Raw genomic sequence first — 20,366 nt, 5'->3', positions numbered from 1 at the left:
ACTCTCCTGTCTCCTGTTTTTATTTTTCTCTGTCTCTCATCTTTCCCATGTCCTGTCTGTCTTTCTCTTTGTTTCCCTCCTTCCCCTCGCCCTCTCTTCTTCACTTTCTTTGGGATGATGGCAGCCTGTTCTCTTCCCGGACAGACCGTCTAATTGAAATGGAGCATTCTAGAGAATGTTAATAGGAAAAGCAGCATTAATTAGCCAATGCTGGCATAATTAGCTTCCTCCTCTCACTGCCTGGCGTCTAACTAGATAATGAGTCTCTTTCCGTCGAAACAGAGGGCAAGCAGGACAAGGGGGCAGACCATGCCTGAGGACACCGGGGGGCCTCCTGCCTTTGGGCCACCCTGCTGGAGTCCTCAGACTGCCCTCTCCTGCCAGGCCCTCCTGTTGCTTATGCCCACATCTTGGGGAGACAGATGCCCGGCCTCTGTCTGTGCCCAAAGTTTTGACGTCGCTGGAGTTGCATATTAAGTGGTCTGAGCCCGACGAACAGTGGCTGCAGCTGCAGCATCCCAAAGAGGGGGTGGGGAGCTATTGAGAGTTCTTGAGGACTATGACAGGCATCTAGCGCTGTCAGAGCCACGTGGACAATGGCTGAGCACATTACAGTCCCCAGAGAGGAGCAAAGAAATGTACTCATGTGATATATAATAACAAACCACACAGACTGCAGGGTGCTTCCTCCCTAGACCTTCCCCACAATCCTGTGAAGCAGGAATGGCCACCTGTGCTTAAAAGACAAAGACTCTGAGGCTCACTCCCTTGCCAGTGTTCACACTACCAGGACCCAAACAAGGGTCCAGTTCCAGAGAGCGTGTTCTTTCCCTTCTACCCTGATACTTTTGGACGGCTTTATAGTTGCTCATTAAATAAAAGTGATTGCGACAAAGTCACACCTCACATTGGCTTTGAGTTCTAAAATCAGAGAATGCAGCAAAAATTGGGAAATCTTACATAATCAAAATTCCCCTCGAATATCCCTTCCTTGTGGAGGAATATCTTTTCTGTTTGCAACTGGGTACTGATTCTCCTTTTTCAGTGGCCTTGAAAGCCCTGATCTAGTTGGGAACTGTGATGGGCAAATAACAGGATTTTTTCTTTCTGTTTTGTACATATGTGGTTGAATCCAGTTAAGTGCAGTTAAGTGCCTGTTTGATGCGATTCCATTGTAGTATCTGTCTTGGTTATGAGTGGGCAAGGCTAACACTCAGGGTGGGCGTCTGCAGCTATGGCAGCACCATCCTCTCCTTCTCTGTATAGCCTGCTCACCCTCTCCCTCTCCTGTAGGCTATGGACTCAGAGGATGACCCCTTGCTGCAAGATGTGTGGCTAGAGGAGGAGCAGGAAGAGGAGGAGGAAACAATGGGTGAGGCCTTTAGGAGGGGCCAGAAGAAGCCGGGGCCCCACGCTGGCGCAGGGAGGCAGTGTTGCTGGCGGCGCTGGACCTTGCCGTCCCGGCCCCCGGCCTCGGGCTTTTGGAGTACCCTGGGCTGGGCCTTCACCAATCCATGCTGTGCAGGGCTGGTGCTCTTTCTGGGCTGCAGCATCCCCATGGCCTTGTCAGCCTTCATGTTCCTCTACTACCCGCCATTGGACATTGACATCTCCTACAATGCCTTTGAGATCCGCAACCATGAGGCCTCCCAGCGTTTTGACGCCCTCGCGCTGGCGCTCAAATCCCAGTTTGGGTCCTGGGGGCGCAACCGGCGCGACCTGGCGGACTTCACTTCTGAGACACTTCAGCGCCTCATCACAGAGCAGTTGCAGCAGCTACATCTACGGAACCGCTCGCGGCCGGCCGCCCGCGCCCCACACACGGTGGTCGCTGTAGCCAGGGAGAACAGCTTGTTGTGGGACACTGCCACCGCCCAGAAGCCAACAGCCAATCGAAGCGGGCGTCTACGGCGAGAGGCTCCACCTCTGGAGAGGCCAGCAGCCAACCAGAGTGAAGCTACGATAAACCTGGGGCCTGACAAGAGTGGGCGGCGTCCACCCAGTGCCCCGCCTCCCACAGCAGCCACGACCAATCAGACCCGTGCCCGTCGCGGCGCCTCGCGCTGGGACTACTCACGCTCCTATGTGAGCGCCAACACCCAGACGCATGCGCACTGGCGCATCGAGCTTATCTTCCTGGCACGTGGCGACGCCGAGCGCAACATTTTCACGAGTGAGCGGCTGGTCACAATCCACGAGATTGAGCGCAAGATCATGGACCACCCGGGCTTCCGGGAGTTCTGCTGGAAGCCCCATGAAGTGCTCAAGGACCTGCCTCTCGGCTCCTACTCCTACTGCTCCCCGCCCAGCTCGCTCATGACCTACTTCTTCCCCACTGAGAGGGGTGGCAAGATTTACTATGATGGCATGGGCCAGGACCTGGCCGACATCCGGGGTGAGCAGCCCTAGGTGTGCTGGGGTGGGGCCTGTAGGGACCTGTTCTGAAGGACCCTGGAGGCGGGGCTTGTAAGGGGTGGAGACTGAGAATAGGTGGGGCTTGGGGTGAAGGGGCATGGTTAATAAGGTGGGGGCGGGGCTTGGAGTTTAAAGAAGGCTTGACTCTGCAGTACTCAGCACGTTGATAAGAGGATGGAGTTGGAACTGGCTGTGAAGTGGAGTCAGGCTGGAGCTGAGTGCTGGGCAGACCTGCAGGCCATTTATTGAAGAAGGGCAGGGAGGGTTGGATGTGAGATGGGATCTGAGGGAGGCAAGGAAGGAGGTGCATACCTAGACTGATGAAGATTGGGAGAGTTAGAGTGCCCGGAGTTAGATAAAGCTTGGGCTGGGACTTGGGCATGACGTTGGTTAGAGGGGAGCTGGCATGTGGTTACAGAGCACTGGGCATTTGGAAAGAGGCTGAGGTTGCAGGAAAATCAAGGTGGATTAGTTTGAGGTACATTAGGGGTGAGATTTGAGAAAGAATGGGGAGGGGACAGAGACTGGCTGTGGGGGCAGAGCTTCGATATGTCTTTTAAGGGGGACATGTCAGGGTTCTAAGTAGATGAAGGTGGGACTGGGATGGGAAGGAGTTACAGGACTACAGAGACTGAGCCTTGGTATTAGGTGAAGTTCAAGCTGAAATGAAGGCGTAAACTTAGTGGGAGCCGCCTGAACAGATCTTGGGGGCTGCTCTTTTTGGGCAGCAGTGATTTCTCTAAACCATCCCTCCGTCCTGTTAGAGACAGTTGTAGGCAGCCCAAGCTGGGACAGTTTCCCATTTCCTTAAAAAGGGGTTAGATGTTGAGGAGGGATGGATGACCCTGATGGAAGGTTTGTGGGAGCTGACTTACTGAGCTCCTTGGACCTCTTGACCCCTGCCCTTGCAGGCTCCCTAGAGCTGGCCATGACTCACCCAGAGTTCTACTGGTACGTGGATGAGGGCCTCTCCGCAGAAAACCTCAAGAGCTCCCTCCTACGCAGCGAGATCCTCTTTGGAGCACCCCTGCCCAACTACTACTCCGTGGACGATCGCTGGGAGGAGCAGCGGGCGAAATTTCAGAGCTTTGTGGTCACCTATGTGGCCATGCTGGCCAAACAGTCCACTAGGTAGGCAGTCCAGCTGCATCTGATGTGTGCCTGTCCTTGTTTGTACCAGGAAAGGGCTGTATTAAGGTAGGGAATTGGTTTCCAGGTGGTTCTTTCTCATACATCCCAGATCCCCTTCTGCAACCTTTTCCCTGGAAGTCTTTCTTTTCAAATCAGAGGCAGAGCCAGATACATCCTCATCATCACTCTGACAGATGAAAGTATCCTTTTCCTGATCAGTGCTAATGGTTAGTGAACATGACAGCTCTGGAGAACTTCTGCCCTGGAGGTCTTGGGTATTGATTTTCTCCTGCAATGGTGCTAGAAGGCTTTCTAGAAAGAGTATTAACCAGGGGGTAAGGAGTTCCTCTCTGCCTTTACTATCCAAGGAGATAGTGGGCAAGTCACTTCACTTCTCTGGGCCTCTGTTACTGCTAAAATGGGAATGATGAGTCCTACAGTCATTAGAAGGAGATGAATTAAGAGGTGTGACAGAGCTTTTGGGCAGTAGGTGCTCTGATTGTCCTCTAGTACTTGGGATGTGTGTCTGAGAAACAACTGGGTCCCTCCCCACCAGGTAAAATCATTCGATAGTTCATCTGTCAGTCCTGCGGGGCAATAACTCCAATGCCTTTCAGTCTCTTGCCCTGACAAGTCAACCCCTGGCACAGGAGGAATCATTCTGTCTGAAATACCCTCGTTCCTTTATTGAACAGCTACTGTAATAATCAAAGCTAACATTTATTGTGCTTGCCCTGTGCCACATACTGTCTGAAGCCATTTATACACACCATCTAACTTAATTCTTACACCATCCTGATGAGGGAGGAGCTGTTATGATTTTCTCCATCCTACAGAGGAGGAAACTGAGGCACAACACAATTGAGTAAACTGTCAAAAATTTTGAGGCTCATAAGTGGTGGAATAGGATTAAAATCCAAGGTTTCTAATGCAGTGCCCTAGCGCTGTGTATTTTTACAGCAGTTGCTATACTGAGTCTTCTTGCAGCTGTGCTTCATTGCAAGGCAAACTGCTATTCATCTACTAAGATCCAACCTGGCTATTATTTACTTGAGATTGCATTAAATTATCACCCTACCCATTTCCACAGACCCTTTGCTTCTCCATAAGACAGGCAGGAAAGAGTAAACACAGGCTTTGTAGTAAGATATATCTGGGGTCAGATCTCAGTTACTCCACCTAATTGTGGGAGTTTCAATGAGCTATTTCACCTCTCTGAGCCTCAATTTCTTCATAGTGCTTGTCACTCTGTATTTTACTTTTTTTAATTCCTTGTCATTCAAAGTGCAAGTCGAATCAGCATTAACATCACCTGGAGACTTGTTAAAAATGTAGAATATCAAGGCTTTTCCCAGACCTATAGAGTTTGCAGGTGACTTATTTGGATATATAAGTCTGAAAACTTCTGGTTTAGTTATTTCTCAGTAGAGTGTGAGTTTGTTGAGGACTGGGATTGTTCCTGCTTCCTTTTCCTTAGGCGTAGCCTCTAGCACAGTACCTCTTTGAGGAATGTGGCTGGATGGATGGAGGTACCTTAGGGAAAGGTCCTTGGCTGGGTTGGGAATCTGGGAAGGGCTGGTTGTAGAAGGAGCTTCAAGATTTTAGATACCAACAGTTAACTTCTGCTTAATACATTCAGCTGCTGAGACAAAACCGCTGTCCTGGGTTAAAAAAACAACAATTCTCTTTCCCTTACCATCCCCCTAGAGCTTCATAGGAATGGTGATAACCAGGGCCTCTGTAGTCTTGACGTTAATGCCTTCTTTTAGATCAATAAAATCTTTTTTTTTTAATCAGTCTATTACTTGTTACCTGAGAAATGACAACATACATCTTGACTTATTACAAAGAATACTACAAATTATCAATTTTACTGCTTCCCTGATAGTACCAGAATCTTAGAACGCATTCTTTGCATTTATACCCCTTCAGTCTTTTGCCATGTTACATGCATTTTAATTCTATATACATTTTAAACCTCATAAGACATTACATTTTTATTTTACTCAGTCAGAATCCATATTTACTCACATATTTATGTTTTCTGTTGCTCTTCATTACTTTCTACAATTTCATGTTTCCCTCTGGGATCATTTTTCTTGTATCTGAAGGATTCTCTTTAGTATTTTTTTTTTTAGTGCAGGTTTGCTAGTGATAAATTCTCTGTTAGTCTAGAAGGCATCTTTATTTTACTTTCATTTTTGAAATATATTTCTGCTGGTATAGAATTTGCAGTTATTTTCTTTAATACTTTAGGAGATATCAGTCCATTGTATTTTGACTTTCATCATTTGGTGGTGGGGGGTGGGCGGGAGGCAGCTGTAAATCTTTTCGTTGCCCCTTTGAACAATTGTCTTTTTTTTCCCCTGGCTACTTTTAAGATTTCGCTTTGTGTTTGCTTTCAACATTCTTACTATTGTATTTTGATACGGTGTTCTGCTTGAGGTGCACAGACCTTGAATCTGCTTGTTTATAACTCTTCACTTTTAGGAATTTCTGGGCTATTATGACTTCAAATATTGCTTCTACCCCATTCTCTGTCCTATCTCCTTTAAGGATTCTAACTACATAAATGTTAGATATTTTCTAAGTCTCATGTGTTTTCTTTTATTTATGACTATGATAATAAAAGATGGGAGCTGGAAAGATAAGCTGAAGAGTCTGGGTAATCAGCATGCTGCTTTCTTCATTTTAAAAATTTAAAAATTTTAATATAATTTTAAAAGTTATACTTTATGTACAGTTATTACAAAATATTGGCTATATTCCCCATGCTGTACAGTACATTCCTATAGCTTATCTTATATGAGTCCCATATGTTCTCAGTGCTCTTTTTCAGGTTTTTCTTTGCTTTGCATGTTTTGGTTTAGATACTCCAGTTCACTGATCCTGTCTTCCATTGTATCTAATTTGATGTTTAATGTCTCTTGAGATTTCAAGGTTAATGTTTTTCTGTTGAGGGTTTCCAATAATTCTTTATTATAGATCTAAATCCTTGGTGAAATTTTTCACCATTTAATTTATTTGGTGCATATTCTCCTCTGTGGTCTGAAGCATATTAAGTTAGATTGTTATGGATGAAAGTAAAAGTAGCTCAGTCATGTCCAGCTCTTTGCAACCCCATGGGCTATACAGTCCATGGAATTCTCCAGGCCAGAATACTGGAGTATTCCCTCCTCCAGGGGATCTTCCCAACCCAGGGATTAAACCCAGGTCTCCCACATTGCAGGCGAATTCTTCACTAGCTTAGGTTATTATGGATATCTTTTGGTTTTTTTCCCTGTGGTCTGTTCTTTCACTTGATTTTTGGTCATGTGGTCTTGCCTGTGCGTATGCCTGGTAATTTTTACTGAGTAATGAGTATTGTATGTAAAAACATAGAGGTTCAGATGATGTTATTTCTTCCAGAGAAAGTTTACCTTTCCCTCCACTAGGCAGATGGAGTTGTGGCTGATCACCTTAAATAAACAGCAGTTACACAGAGTTGAGGCTGGTTTGTAGTCCTGAAAACTCACAGCCTACCTCTAGTTTGCCCTTGGTTCTCTAGGATTTTCAACTGAGAGCCTAGTGTATTCTGCAGAGCCCGTTTTCCCTGACATGTTCCAAACCCTAAGCTTTGTCTCTCAAAAGAGCTAAAAATATCTCTTCTCTGGTTTTTCTGAGGCTTCCTGCTTAAGTTTGTAGCCTCATACTCCAGACTGCCCCAGTATTTGGCAGAAGTGCTGTGGAAGAAACGTTTTATGCTTTGCTGGTCTGCGAGTCTCTACCCACAGCTCTGCTAGTTTTTCTGACTCCCTGCCTAGATTTTCAGCCTCCTGCATGTGTTCAGAATCAGCAGATACCTCCAGGGCAAACACAGCTGTAGAAGGGAAGCTTATCTTTAGTAGGTTCTTCCCTTTCTAGAGTCTCGGCTCTCTAGTTTCATTGCTTCAGGAAATCTCTAATGTCATCAAATAGATGATTTCTGAGTTTTATTTGATTTCTTAGTAGTTCTAAGCAGGAATATTGGTCTTGCATGAGCTATTCCTTTCTACTCAAGAGCAGAAGTTTGGGCCTATGTCTTTTTATAGCTGGAAACTAAAAGAGGACCTAGAACCTAGAAAGTGTTCTATAAATGCTGTACAAATGAATGAATGAATGAACAATTGACCAAACTTTCAGTTTTCTATTCTAATGAAAGCTCAATTAACCCTTTGTTGAATTTAATTCAAAAAAGTAGTCAATCCAAAGATCTTTTCTACATTTTTTTTTAATGTCCTGTTTGACTTTTTAAAACAACTTTGAGTTGCTATTCACTAGCTGCATATATTTAAAGTTTACAATTTGATTAGTTTTGACCCATGTATACACTATGAAACCTTTATCAAATCAAGTTAATGAATGGAACCATCACCCTCAGAAGTTTTCTCATGTTCCTTTGACAGTCTCACTTTCCTTCCCATTTCACCTCAGGACCACTTTCTCTTTTCTATCACTATATATTGGTTTTCATTTTCTGATTTTGTATATATGGCATCGTATAAAATGCACAGTTTTGACTGATCTCATTCACTCAGCCTAATCGTTTTGAATTGTATCCATGTTGTTGCATGTATTGACAGTTTATTCTTTTTAAGTGCTGAGTAGTATCATTGTGTGAAGATGCCGCCTTTTGTTCATCCACTCACTTGTTTATGGATATTTGGGTTATTTCCAGGTTTGGCTATTGTAGATAGAGATGCTACAAAGCCTTTGTGTGAACAAATGCCTTCATTTGCCTCAGATAAATATCTGGGAGTGGTATGACTAGATCATATGATAGGTGTATATTTAACTTTTTTAAAAAAAACCATGAATGTGTATTTTTTAAGATTTTTTAAAATGTGGATAATTTGTTTAAAATGTTTATTGAATTTGTTACAATACTCCTTCTGTTTTATGCTTTGGTTTTTTGGCCGCAAGGTCTGTGAGATTTGAGCTCCCCCACCAGGGCTTGAATCTACATCCCCTGCTGCTCCTGCTGCTGCTGCTGCTGCTAAGTCGCTTCAGTCGTGTCTGACTCTGTGCGACCCCATAGATGGCAGCCCACCAGGCTCCCCTGTCCCTGGGATTCTCCAGGCAAGAACAATGGAGTGGGTTGCCATTTCCTTCTCCAGTGCATGAAAGTGAAAAGTGAAAATGAAGTCGTCAGTCGTGCACTGGAAGGCAAAGTCTTAACCACTGAACTTCAGGGAAGTCCCCATGTGAGTTTAACTTTTTAAGAAACTGTCAGATTGTTTTCCAAATTACTTGTACCATTTTACATTCTCACCCAGTGTATAAGAATTCCAGTTCCTCCACAAACTGTCTAACACTTGGTATGGTCAGTTTGAAAGTGAAAGTGTTAGTCACTCAGTCCTGTCCAACTCTTTGTGACCCCTTGGACCATAGCCCACCAGACTCCTCCCCAGGGGCTCTTCCTGACCCAGGGACCCATGGACCATAGCCCACCAGACTCCTCCCCAGGGGCTCTTCCTGACCCAGGGACCCATGGACCATAGCCCACCAGACTCCTCCCCAGGGGCTCTTCCTGACCCAGGGATTCAACCTTGGTCTCCTGCACTACAGGCATCTTCTTTACCATCTGAGCCACCAGGGAAGTCCATGGTCAGTTTAAAAAGTCTAAATTAGCCATTCTGTGTAGTGATATCTCATTGTGATTATAACTTGGATTTCCGTACTTCCTAGTGATGTTCACATGCTTATTTGACATCCATTTGTCTTTGTTGGTGAACTATTTAGATCTTTTGACTATTTTAATACTGACTTTACATTTAGTTCTGTGATATTCCATTTTTAGTTCATCTTTGTATATGGTGTAAGACATATACCACATATACTTTATATATAGTATAAGGTAATGATATTTATTATTTTATATGGATATCCAATTGTTCCAGCATCATTTGTTTAAAAGATCATTCTTTCTTCACTGAATTGACTTAGAATCTTTGACAAAAGTCTTTTGTCCATATATATGTGGGTCTGTTTCTAGACTCTGTTCTATTCCATCAACCAGTTTTTTAAATTTTATTTACACATTGGGCATTGGTATTACACTATCTTGATTATGGTAGCTTTATGCCATGTCTTGTCCAAGTGTTGGTCTTCCAACTTTTTGTTCTTTTTCAAAGTTATTTTAGTTATTCTGGGGCCTTTACATTTCCCTGTGAATTTTATGTTATTTATTTATTATTTCTTAATGGTTGGTTCTCTTTTTTGGGGGGGGGGGCATGCCATGTGGTGTGCAGGAGCTTAAGTCCCTGACCAGGTTGGAACCCGTGCCCCCTGCAATGGAAGTACAGAAAACCTAACCACTGGACTCCCAGGGAATCCCCTTCCAATGAATTTTAGAAGCAGCTTATCCATTTCTCCAAATAAAAGTCCACTGGGATCCTGATTATATTTATGTCAAATACTTGGATCAATTTGAGGAGAAATGACATCTTAACAGTATTGAGTCTTATGACCAATTAACCTGGTGAATCTGATATCTTTTGTCAGATTTGTCCCTATTTCACATTCCTATTCTATTGTAAATGATGTTTTTAAAAATTTCCTTGTTAGTTGAAAGTATACCAGTTGTTAGTTGCTTGTATTGGATTAACCAAAAAGTTCTTTGGGGTTTTTCCATACCATGTATGGATGTGAGAGTTGGACCATAAAGAAAGCTGAGCGCTGAAGAATTATGCTTTTGAATTGTGACGCTAGAGAAGACTCTTGAGAGTCCCTTGGACTGCAAGGAGATCAAATCAATAAATCCTAAGAAAAAAAATCAACCCTGTATATTCACTGGAAGGACTGATGCTGAAACTGAAGCTCCAATATTTTGGCCACTTGATGCAAAGAACCGACTCATTGGAAAAGACCCTGATACTGGAAGGATTGAGGGCAGGAGGAGAAGAGGGTGGGAGAGGATGAGATGGTTAGATAGCATCACCAACTCAATGGACATATATTTGAATAAACTCTGGGAGATAGTGAAGGACAGGGAAGCCTGGTGTGCTGCAGTCCATGGGTTCACAAAGAGTCAAACAAGACTTTGTGACTGAACAACAACAATACCATGGAAAGTCCAAATGAAGGTTTTGGCCAACTCAACATATAGAAATATAATTGACTTTGGGTCCTGCAACCTTGATAAGCTCCCTTATAAGTTCTAGAAATTTTTCATAGGTTCTATTTCATTTTCTACATAATCAATCATGTCTTTTGCTAATAAAGACAGTTTTACTTCTTCCTTTCCAATTTGGATTTCTTTTACTTCTTTCTCTTGCCTGAATGCACTGACTAGAACCTCCAATACAATGTTGAAAGAAAGTGATGAGAATGGACAACCTTTCATTATCCCTGACTGAAGTCTGTAGGTGTTTTTGTAGATGTCTCTTATCAGGTTACGGAGAAGGCAATGGCACCCAACTCCAGTACTCTTGCCTGGAAAATCCCGTGGATGGAGGAGCCTGGTAGGCTGCAGTCCATGGGATCGCTAAGAGCCAGACACGACTGAGCGACTTCACTTTCACTTTTCACTTCTATGCATTGGAGAAGGAAATGGCAGCCCACTCCAGTGTTCTTGCCTGGAGAATCCCAGGCACAGGGGAGCCTGGTGGGCTGCTGTCTATGGGGTTGCACAGAGTCAAACATGACTGAAGTGACCTATCAGGTTAAGGAAGTTCCCTTCTATTCCTAATTTGCTGATAAGTTATTTTTTTAAATTGGTAATGAATATTGGATTTTTCTTAAATATTTTTCTGCACCTAGAGAGAGAACATACATATTTCATTTTTAGTTTAATATGATGAATTATATTAATTGAGTTTTAAAGTTTAAACCATCCTTGCATTCTTGGGGCAGATCCCCCTTGGGATTATCCTTTTTGTATAGTGTTAGATTCTATTCGTATTCTTTTTTCATTAGCATGTTAATGATGGATACTGGGCTGTAGTTTTCTTGTAGTATCTTTGTTTGATTTTGATATCAAAATGTCTTCCAGAATGAGGTGGGAAATATTCTCTTCAGTTTTCTGAACGGTTTGTATGGGACTGGTATTATTCTTCCTTAAATGTTTGGTAGAATTTATCAGTGAAACTGTCTGAATCTGGAGTTTTCTTTATGGGAAGGTTTTAATTATAAATTAAAAATTTTTTTTATTTAAAAAATGTTTTGGGCCATGCCATGTAGCATGCAGGGTATTAGTTCCCAACCAGGAATCAAACCTGTGCCCCCTGCAATGAAAGTACAGAATCTTAACCACTGGATTGCCAGGAAAGTCCCTATAAACTCAATTTTAAAATATACATATAGAGCTTCCCTAGTGGCTCAGACGGTAAAGAATCTGCCCATAATACGGGAGACCCGGATTTGATGCTGGGGTCAGGAAGATCCCCTGGAGAAGGGAATGGCTACCCACCCCAGTATTCTTGCCTAGAGAATTCCATGGACAGCGGGGCCTTGCGGGCTGCAGTCCATGGGGTTGCAAAGAGTCAGACACAACTGAGCAACTAACACTTTTGTACGGCTATTAAAATTATTTCTATATTCTTACACAAGCTTTGGTAGTATATTTCATGAAATTTGTCCATTTTATTTAAATGGTAAAAATTTGTTGGTGCAAGGTAATTCGTAATAAATATTCCCTTATTATCTTTGAATATTTACTAAAACTAGTGGTGTGACCTCCTTCATGTATGTCTTATCTCCTTTTTTCATGATCAGTCTGGCTAGAAATTTATCAATCTATTGGTCCTCTCAAAGAGCTAGATTTTGGTTTCTTTGGTATTTATTGTCTTTCTGTTCATTTGTTTATATACTTATACTCTAATCTACATTATTTCCCTTCTTCCACTTACATTACGTATAATTTTCTCTTGTTTAGCTTTCTTGCAGCAGAAGCTGAGGTCATTGATTCGAAAACTGTATTCTTTTCTAATACAGGTGTTTATTGCTATAAAATTCCCCTTAAGCATCATTTTAGCACATCTCACACATTTTGACATGTGCTTTCATTTTCACTAATTCAAAATACTCTGAATTTTCCCTTTTGATCTCTTCTTTGATCCTTATATTATTTAAAAGTGTGTTAGTCTCCAAATGTTTAGGAATTTCCCAGATAGTGTTTTAATTTAATTCCATTGTGGTCATAGAACATACTTTTTATGACTTAAGTTATTCTAAATTTTCTGAGTCTTATTTTATGGTCTAGAGTGTGGTTTGTCTTGATGAATGTTCCCTATGCACTTAAATGTATTCTGCTGTTGTTGGGTGGAGTGTTCTATAAATGTCAATTAAGTCAGGTTGGTTGATTGTGTTGTTCAAGTCTTCTGTATCCATACTGATCTTCTGTCTAATTGTTCTAGCAGTTATTGGAAAAGGGATTTTGAAATGGCCAACTATAATTACAGGTTTGTCTATTTCTTTCTTCATTTCTGTCAGTTTTTGCTTCATGTATTTTAAAACTCTGTTATCAGGTCCAAAGCAATTAGTATTGTTGCATTCTTTTAACAATCTGGGCCCTTTATAATTTTTAAATGACTTTATTTATAGTAATATTCTTTGCTCTGAAATTTATTTCGTTTATTATTAATTTAACCACTCCAGCTTTCTTTTGATTCGTGTCAGCGTACTTTTTTCTGTACTTTTAATTTTAACCTATTTGTGTCAACATTGAACATGAGTTTTTTGTAGGCAGCTGGGTCTTGATTTTTTAATCTAATCTGACTGCCTCTGCCTTTTATTTAGGATATTTAGACCTTTTACAAGAGGCAATGATCAAGACCATCCCCAAGAAAAAGAAATGCAAAAAGGCAAAATGGTTGTCTGAGGAGGCCTTACAAATAGCTGAGAATAGAAGAGAAGCTAAAGGCAAAGGAGAAAAGGAAAGATATACCCATTTGAATGCAGAGTTCCAAAGAATAGTAAGGAAAGACCAAAAAAAGCCTTCCTCAGTGATCAATGCAAAGAAATAGAGAAAAATAATAGAATGGGAAAGACTAGAGATTTCTTCAAGAAAATTGCTTTTTCCAGTGGTCATGTATGAATGTGAGAGTTGGACTGTGAAGAAAGCTTAGCCCCAAAGAATTGATGCTTTTGAACTATGATGCTGTTGAACTGTGCTTTTAGATGAGACTCTTGAGAGTCTCTTGGACTGCAAGGAGATTCAACCAGTCCACCCTAAAAGAAATCAGTTCTGAATACTCATTGGAAGGACTGATGCTGAAGCTGAGACTCTAATACTTTGGCCACCTGATGTGAAGAACTGACTCATTGGAAAAGACCTTAATGCTGGGAAAGATTGAAGGCAGGAGGAGAAGGGAACGACAGAGGATGAGATGATTGGATGGCATCACCAACTCTGTGGACATGAGTTTGAGTAAGCTCTGGGAGTTGCTGATGGGCAGGGAAGCCTGGCGTACTGCAGTCCATTGAGTCGTAAAGTGTTGGACATGACTGAGGGACTGAACTAAACTGAGACCTTTTACAGTTAGTATGTTGTTAACATGGTTAGACTTAAGACAATTTCATTTTATTCTCTTTGCCCCAGATATTCTTAGTTCCTTTTTCCTCTCTTCTGCCTTCTTTTGGACGGAGAATTTTTTATTATTCCATTTTATTTCCTTTGTTTTTTTAGCTATAAATATTTAATTTAGTGGTTGCTTCAGGGTTTAAAGTATACATCCTTAAGTTATCAGTGTACCTTCAAATGATGTTAAACCACTTCATGTATCAGTTCAGTTCAGTTCAGTTCAGTCGCTCAGTTGTGTCTGACTCTTTGCAACCACATGAATCGCAGCACGCCAGGCTTCCCTGTCCATCACCAACTCCCGGAGTTCACTCAGATTCGTGTCCATCAAGTCAGTGATGCCATCCAGCCATCTCATCCTTTTCAAATGAGTCAGCTCTTCACATGAGGGGGCCAAAGTATTGGAGTTTCAGCTTTAGCATCAGTCCTTCCAATGAGCACCCAGGACTAATCTCCTTTATAATGGACTGATTGGATCTCCTTGCAGTCCAACTTCATGTACAGTGTATAAAGTGAAGTCGCTCAGTTGTGTCAGACTCTTTGCGACCCCATGGACTGTAGCCTACCAGGCTTCTCTGCCCATGGGATTCTCCAGGCAAGAATACTGGAGTGGGTTGCCATTTCCTTCTCCAGGGGATCTTCCCGACCCAGGGATCAAAGCTGGGTATAGTGTATACTGTTTATGAATAGTATACCACCATTTCCTTTCTCCTGACCTTTATACTATTGTTGTCATATATTTTATTTTCACATATGTTATAAATCCCACACTACATTACTTATTTCTGTTTAAATGGTCAGCCATAATTTTAAAAGATTTATGTAATAAGAAATTGTGATACACTTGTTCATGTTGTTACCATCTCTAGTCCTTTTTATTCCTTGTGTAGATGTATATTTCCAGTTGTGATAATTTGCCTTCTCCCTGAAGGGTTTCCTTTACCATCTCTCTTTTTTTTTTTAATTTTTAATTTTTATTTTTTTTCTGTTTATTTTTACTTTATTTTACTTTACAATGCTGTATAGGTTTTGCCATACATTGACATGAATCCAGCACGGGTGTATATGCGTTCCCAAACATGAACCCCTCTCCCACCTCCCTCCCCATAACATCTCTCTGGGTCATCACCATGTACCAGCCCCAAGCATGCTGTATCCTGCATCGGACATAGACTGGCGTCCTTTACCATCTCTTGTAGTGAAGGTGTACTGACAGTGAGTTCTTTCGGGTTTTGTGTCCTGAAAAAAAAATCTTTATTTTACCTTTGTTTTTGAAATATATATTTCAAATTATAGAGTTCTGGGTTGACTTTTTTCCTCCGTAGGTAAAGGATCTTGCTCCGTTGTCTTCTCGCTTGCGTAGTTTCTGAAGAGAAATCTCTTACTTTCGTCCCTCTGTGCATAATGCATCTTTTTCCCTCAGTCTGCTTTCAAGATTTTATCTTGGTCAGTTATTTTGAGCAATTTGATTATGATGTGCATTGTTGTTCTAGTCATGATTTTCTGTGCTTGGGGTCTGCTGCTCAAGCTTTTTGACTCAAGGGGTTTATCGTTTTCATCAAGTTTGGAAAGCTTTCAGGCTCTTGTAAGATGTCTGTTAACCCACATATTGCTTGCTCATTCACTCATTTGTGTCTCTTCGTGACCCCATGGGCTGTAGCCAGCCAGGCTTCTCTGTCCATGGAATTTTCCAGGCAAGAATACTGGGGTGGGTTGCCATTTTGTACTCCAGGGGATCTTCCTGACCCAGTGATTGAACCCGTGACTCTTGTGTCTCCTGCATTGGCAGGCAGGCTCTTTACCATTGCACCATATATTAGGGTGCACCAAAGCCTGGAAACTTTCTCAAGCCAGTACGTCAGAGGGACCATAAAGCCCATTTTATTTCTTATCTCTTAGAGATCACCATTCTTTGTTGTCAAGTCCAGAATCTTGTTTCACATATTTTCTCTCTCTCTCTCTTTTTTTATTGTTAGTTTCAGAGGAGAGGAAATGTAGATTTCATCTTGTTACTCCATGTTGACCAGGAACAGATCTCACCCCTCTTGGTATTTTAAAAACCAGCTTCACCAACTTGGTTAAGTTTTTCTAATAGCTTCTGTTAAATGGGCACTGAATAGCACTGTAAGACTTGAGTATCTGGAAGCTGGTTTGAATTTAGAATTTTGCTGTGAACAGTTGAGAATTGAGGATAATTGAGAATGACATAGAATTCAGCTGTAATTGACTATTATCTGTGGGGAGTAGCAATCTCAACCTCACTGATAATTCACTCCCACGCGAGACATGCTGGTTTCACTTGTCTAGAGTATGACCTGGACATCAGGGTTCTTGAAAGCCCCCAGGTGATCATAAAGTACAACCAAGGTAAAGAGCCACTGCGGAGGTGTATGGTTCGTGGTCCTCCTCCATCTCTGATCCACTCTTTCTTTCCTCCCTCTGTGTCCTCCCTTCCCAGCAAAGTCCAGGTCCTATATGGGGGTACAGACCTCTTTGATTATGAGGTTCGCAGAACCTTCAACAACGACATGCTCCTGGCCTTCATCAGCAGCAGCTGCATCGCTGCCCTCGTCTACATTCTCACCTCCTGCTCAGGTACGGTTCTCCAGTGGCCCCGCATGGAGCCAGCCCCTTCTTTCCTCCCAGTGTGCTTCTCTCTGGACAAAGCCTTCTTGCTCAGGAATGCTGGGAATGGGCTTGAATCTGCTGTATCAGAGCTGGTGGTGGGACAGCTGCTCAGACATCACCTTCTAACCCTGGGCAGGGAGACTGAGGCACAGAGGCAGATTGAGCTGTGCCCCAGGGCCCGCTCCCCCAGGACCTCCCACAGTTGAACCTTTTGTTCTCTGATGGTCTTTTTCTTGTTAAGTTTTGTGGAGTCTGGAGTATTGGACACTTTATGGATTATTCCTTAGCCTGTTTATTATTATTATTTAGTATTTATTTATTTGGCTGTAACGGGTCTTACTTGTGAACTGTGGGATCCTCATTATGTCGTGCAGGATCTTTCATTGCAGTATAAATTGTTTGTTGCAGCCCATGGGTTTCTCTATAGTTGTGGCGCCCAGGCTCTCTAGTTGATGGTGCATGAGCTCCAGAGTGCATGGGCTCAATAGTTGCCATGCACTGACTTAGTTGCCCTGTAGCATGTGAGATCTTAGTTCCCCAACCAGGGATCAAACCTGCGTCCCCTGCACTGGAAGGTAGCTTCCCAAGCACTGGACCACTGCCAGGGAAGTCCCATCCTTAGTCTGTTTTAAAGTCCCAGCTGCCATTAGACTCCCAGTTCACTTTTCCACCATCCTCTCCTCGTGCACCCTAGTTGCTGCTTTCTGCGTATACAGGAGGTGCTCTTCATTGGCCAAGTGAATAAGAGATTGGTCATACCTTCAAAAATGGAAAAGACATTCACTCATCCATGTAACAAATATTAACTGGGCACCAGCTACGTGCCAGATGCTCTCAGGTGCCAGAGTTCTAGTAGTGAACATCACTGATGTACTTCTTACCTCCATGGAACCTCTAATTTACTGGGTGACAGATGCTAAAAATATGATTCCCTACTAGCATGTGAAGTAAGCTCTGCAAAGATGAGGGCCCATGAACAACCTGACTTACTCAACAAGGGCTTCATCTGCTACTCAGGCCTGCTGCCCAGCACCTTCTCTGGGCATAGAGAACTATACTAGGCTCAGATGGGGCAGTGAAGGTGCTCCTGGGGATGGGGGTGTATGAGGCAGGACCCAGCCGGGGCCACAGACTGAAAGGCTGTGTTCTGTTGGGTCCCCCCACTCCATCCCCGGTGCTCCTTGCCCTGCCCAGTGTTCCTGTCCTTCTTTGGGATTGCCAGCATCGGCCTCAGTTGCCTGGTGGCGCTCTTCCTGTACCACGTGGTCTTCGGTATCCAGTACTTGGGCATCCTCAATGGGGTGGCTGCCTTTGTGATAGTGGGCATTGGTGAGTTGATTCTGTTGCCATGGTAATGGGCCTTCCACTTGGGAATTTGACCCCCAAAGGGCCTTTTACAGGATGCAAAGTCTGGCTTCCATGGGGCTCTATAAAGTCCTCTCTCAGACCTCAGAGCCTTGGACTTGGGGTGGAGGGTGGGTAGAGTGTGAGTGGTGAGTGATTCTTGGCATATGGTGGGTAGAACCCCCCAGAGGTGGAAGGAGTGGGTGGATATGCTGGGTGAAGGTTAAGCATGGTGGGAAAGGTGAGGGGTGGTGATGATTTGGAGGAAGCGATCTAGTTCTGGTGAGGGAGGGGGCCATGCAGCATGAGGGTGGGGCTTGGGTTCATGGCCTAGGTTGGATCTGACCTGGAGACAGCAGAGTAACCCCGCTGGCCTGGACCCCTCCCGTAGGCGTGGACGACGTCTTTGTGTTCATCAACACCTACCGCCAGGCCACACACCTGGAAGACCCTCAACTGCGGATGATCCACACCATCCAGACGGCGGGCAAGGCCACCTTCTTCACCTCGCTGACCACGGCCGCCGCCTATGCGGCTAACGTCTTCTCCCAGGTGGGAGCCGGCCCTCCAGCCCGGCCTGGCGTCCCTTGCCCCCCACCCCCGCCCATGCATACCTGGACCCTGGTCTCCGCTCTTCCCACCCACCCCTTCTCTTGGGGCCACGCAGCTTCCGCCTCAAGGTACTTGCCACGTCCCTAGAGTCCATGTTTTGTTACTAATCACCATCACCAGAACTTAACAAATGGGAGAATTCTAGTAATACAAATTGTGTTTCTTATTGATGCTCATTACTGATAATCCACTCTCGGCCCTGAAGGGCGTTTAGCAGTTGTTTCCAAAGGTCCCCCAGCTGATGCGTGGTAAGCCTGCCCATGACTCCCGACCCCAGTGCAGGGCCCTCTCCACTCGCCAGCTGCATACTGCTTTGTTATCCCTCGCATGCACTTCCCTCTCGCGGGCCCCGCACTCCTTCCTGTCTGAGCTGGGCTTGGGAGAAGGATCCTAGGCCAGGTCCTGGGTGCCAACAGAGCCTGAAAGGCAGTGAACCTGTCTGAGTCTGAAAGGTCTTATGACCTGGGCTGAGAATCCTGTCTAGAAACCACTAGATGCTCTGGGATTCTCCAGACTTGACTAGAGAACCACGCCAGAAAACAAGCTGAGCTGGATTTCCATCCCTCCTCTGCCATTTTCTGGCTGTGTGACCTTAGGCAGCTTGTTTAACTTCTGTGAGCCTCACTCTCTTCACGTGTGGATCATCAGAGAATGGAATGAGCTGCTTGTGAAAGTGTTCCACAGACAGTGAAGGAAGGCCTGTCTGCTTGTTGGCTGCAGCTTCCTTCTGACGGCCACACCCTGCACAGGTGCCCGTGATACTCCTGGGGCACACCCTGTGGCAGCTTCCTCTCTCTTCCCCTCTGCTAACGTGTGCCCTGCTCTGACAGTGTGTGTCTTCCTCTGTCCTCCCTGTAATGAGTTACAGTGCGCTTGCTCTGTGCCCAGCACTGTTCCAGGCAGAGGGCTGCAGTGCCGACCAGAGGCTGGACTCTTCCTCTCTGCCACACCCCTGGCTCCAGCCCGGCCCTCTGACATCCTCGTAGGCCAGTGCCTTCATTCCAGCAGCCTCAGCCTTTGCATCCTGCCGCAGTCTGGGGGTGGTCAGGGCCCAGTGCTGCAGAGTCCCTGGGCTCCTTGGGCTCCAGGCCTGACCCCCTCCCATCGCCCCCACCTTTCCATTGCCAGATCCCAGCTGTCCACGATTTCGGCCTGTTCATGTCTCTGATCGTGTCCTGCTGCTGGCTGGCAGTGCTCTTCACCATGCCCGCAGCCCTGGGCATCTGGAGCCTTTACATGGCACCGCTGGAGAGTGCCTGCCAGACCAGGTGAGCCAGGCGGGTGAGGGAGGCACAGGGGCTGTGTCCTGCTCTCACGGAGTGGCCATAGCAGACCCTTGGGGGGCCATTCAGCACACCATCCTCTCTCCCAAAAGCCTCGTGATTCACTACTGAGCACCTTCTGTATGCCCCATCCTATGCTAGCACTTCTGTGCACTCCTGTCTAATAGTTACATTTGATCACCTACTGTGTACCAGGAAGTGGGCAGAGTGCTTTTGTACAGATCTTACTGCCATCCCCGGGGACCCTGGGAGCTGGGTCCTCTTATTTTGCCTGTTTTGTAAAATGTCTGTAGACAAGGAGGCAAAGGCTTGGAGAAGCTGGGCAACTTTCTCAAAGTTATCCATTTAATAGGCAGCAGAGTGGAAATTTAGACCCCCATAATCTGACTCTGGATCCCATGCTCTTAGCCACCACG

General features: G+C 44.4%; 1 protein-coding gene across 1 annotated transcript in view; it reads left to right on the top strand.

The window, feature by feature from the left end:
- The first annotated feature begins 1,296 nt into the window (after window positions 1-1,296).
- Window positions 1,297-20,366, top strand: part of DISP3 (dispatched RND transporter family member 3) — a 36,054-nt gene continuing 16,984 nt past the window's right edge. Inside the window, exons 1-6 of the mRNA XM_052654149.1 lie at window positions 1,297-2,395; window positions 3,327-3,546; window positions 16,542-16,678; window positions 17,906-18,040; window positions 18,447-18,607; window positions 19,796-19,935. Coding sequence (XP_052510109.1) covers window positions 1,297-2,395; window positions 3,327-3,546; window positions 16,542-16,678; window positions 17,906-18,040; window positions 18,447-18,607; window positions 19,796-19,935 — 1,892 coding nt within the window. The remainder of the gene's footprint in view (window positions 2,396-3,326; window positions 3,547-16,541; window positions 16,679-17,905; window positions 18,041-18,446; window positions 18,608-19,795; window positions 19,936-20,366) is intronic.

The sequence above is a fragment of the Budorcas taxicolor genome, chromosome 16 (genome assembly GCF_023091745.1).
Source record: "Budorcas taxicolor isolate Tak-1 chromosome 16, Takin1.1, whole genome shotgun sequence".
Classification (NCBI taxonomy): Eukaryota; Metazoa; Chordata; class Mammalia; order Artiodactyla; family Bovidae; genus Budorcas; species Budorcas taxicolor.
This window is presented reverse-complemented; position numbering and strand designations above follow the sequence as displayed.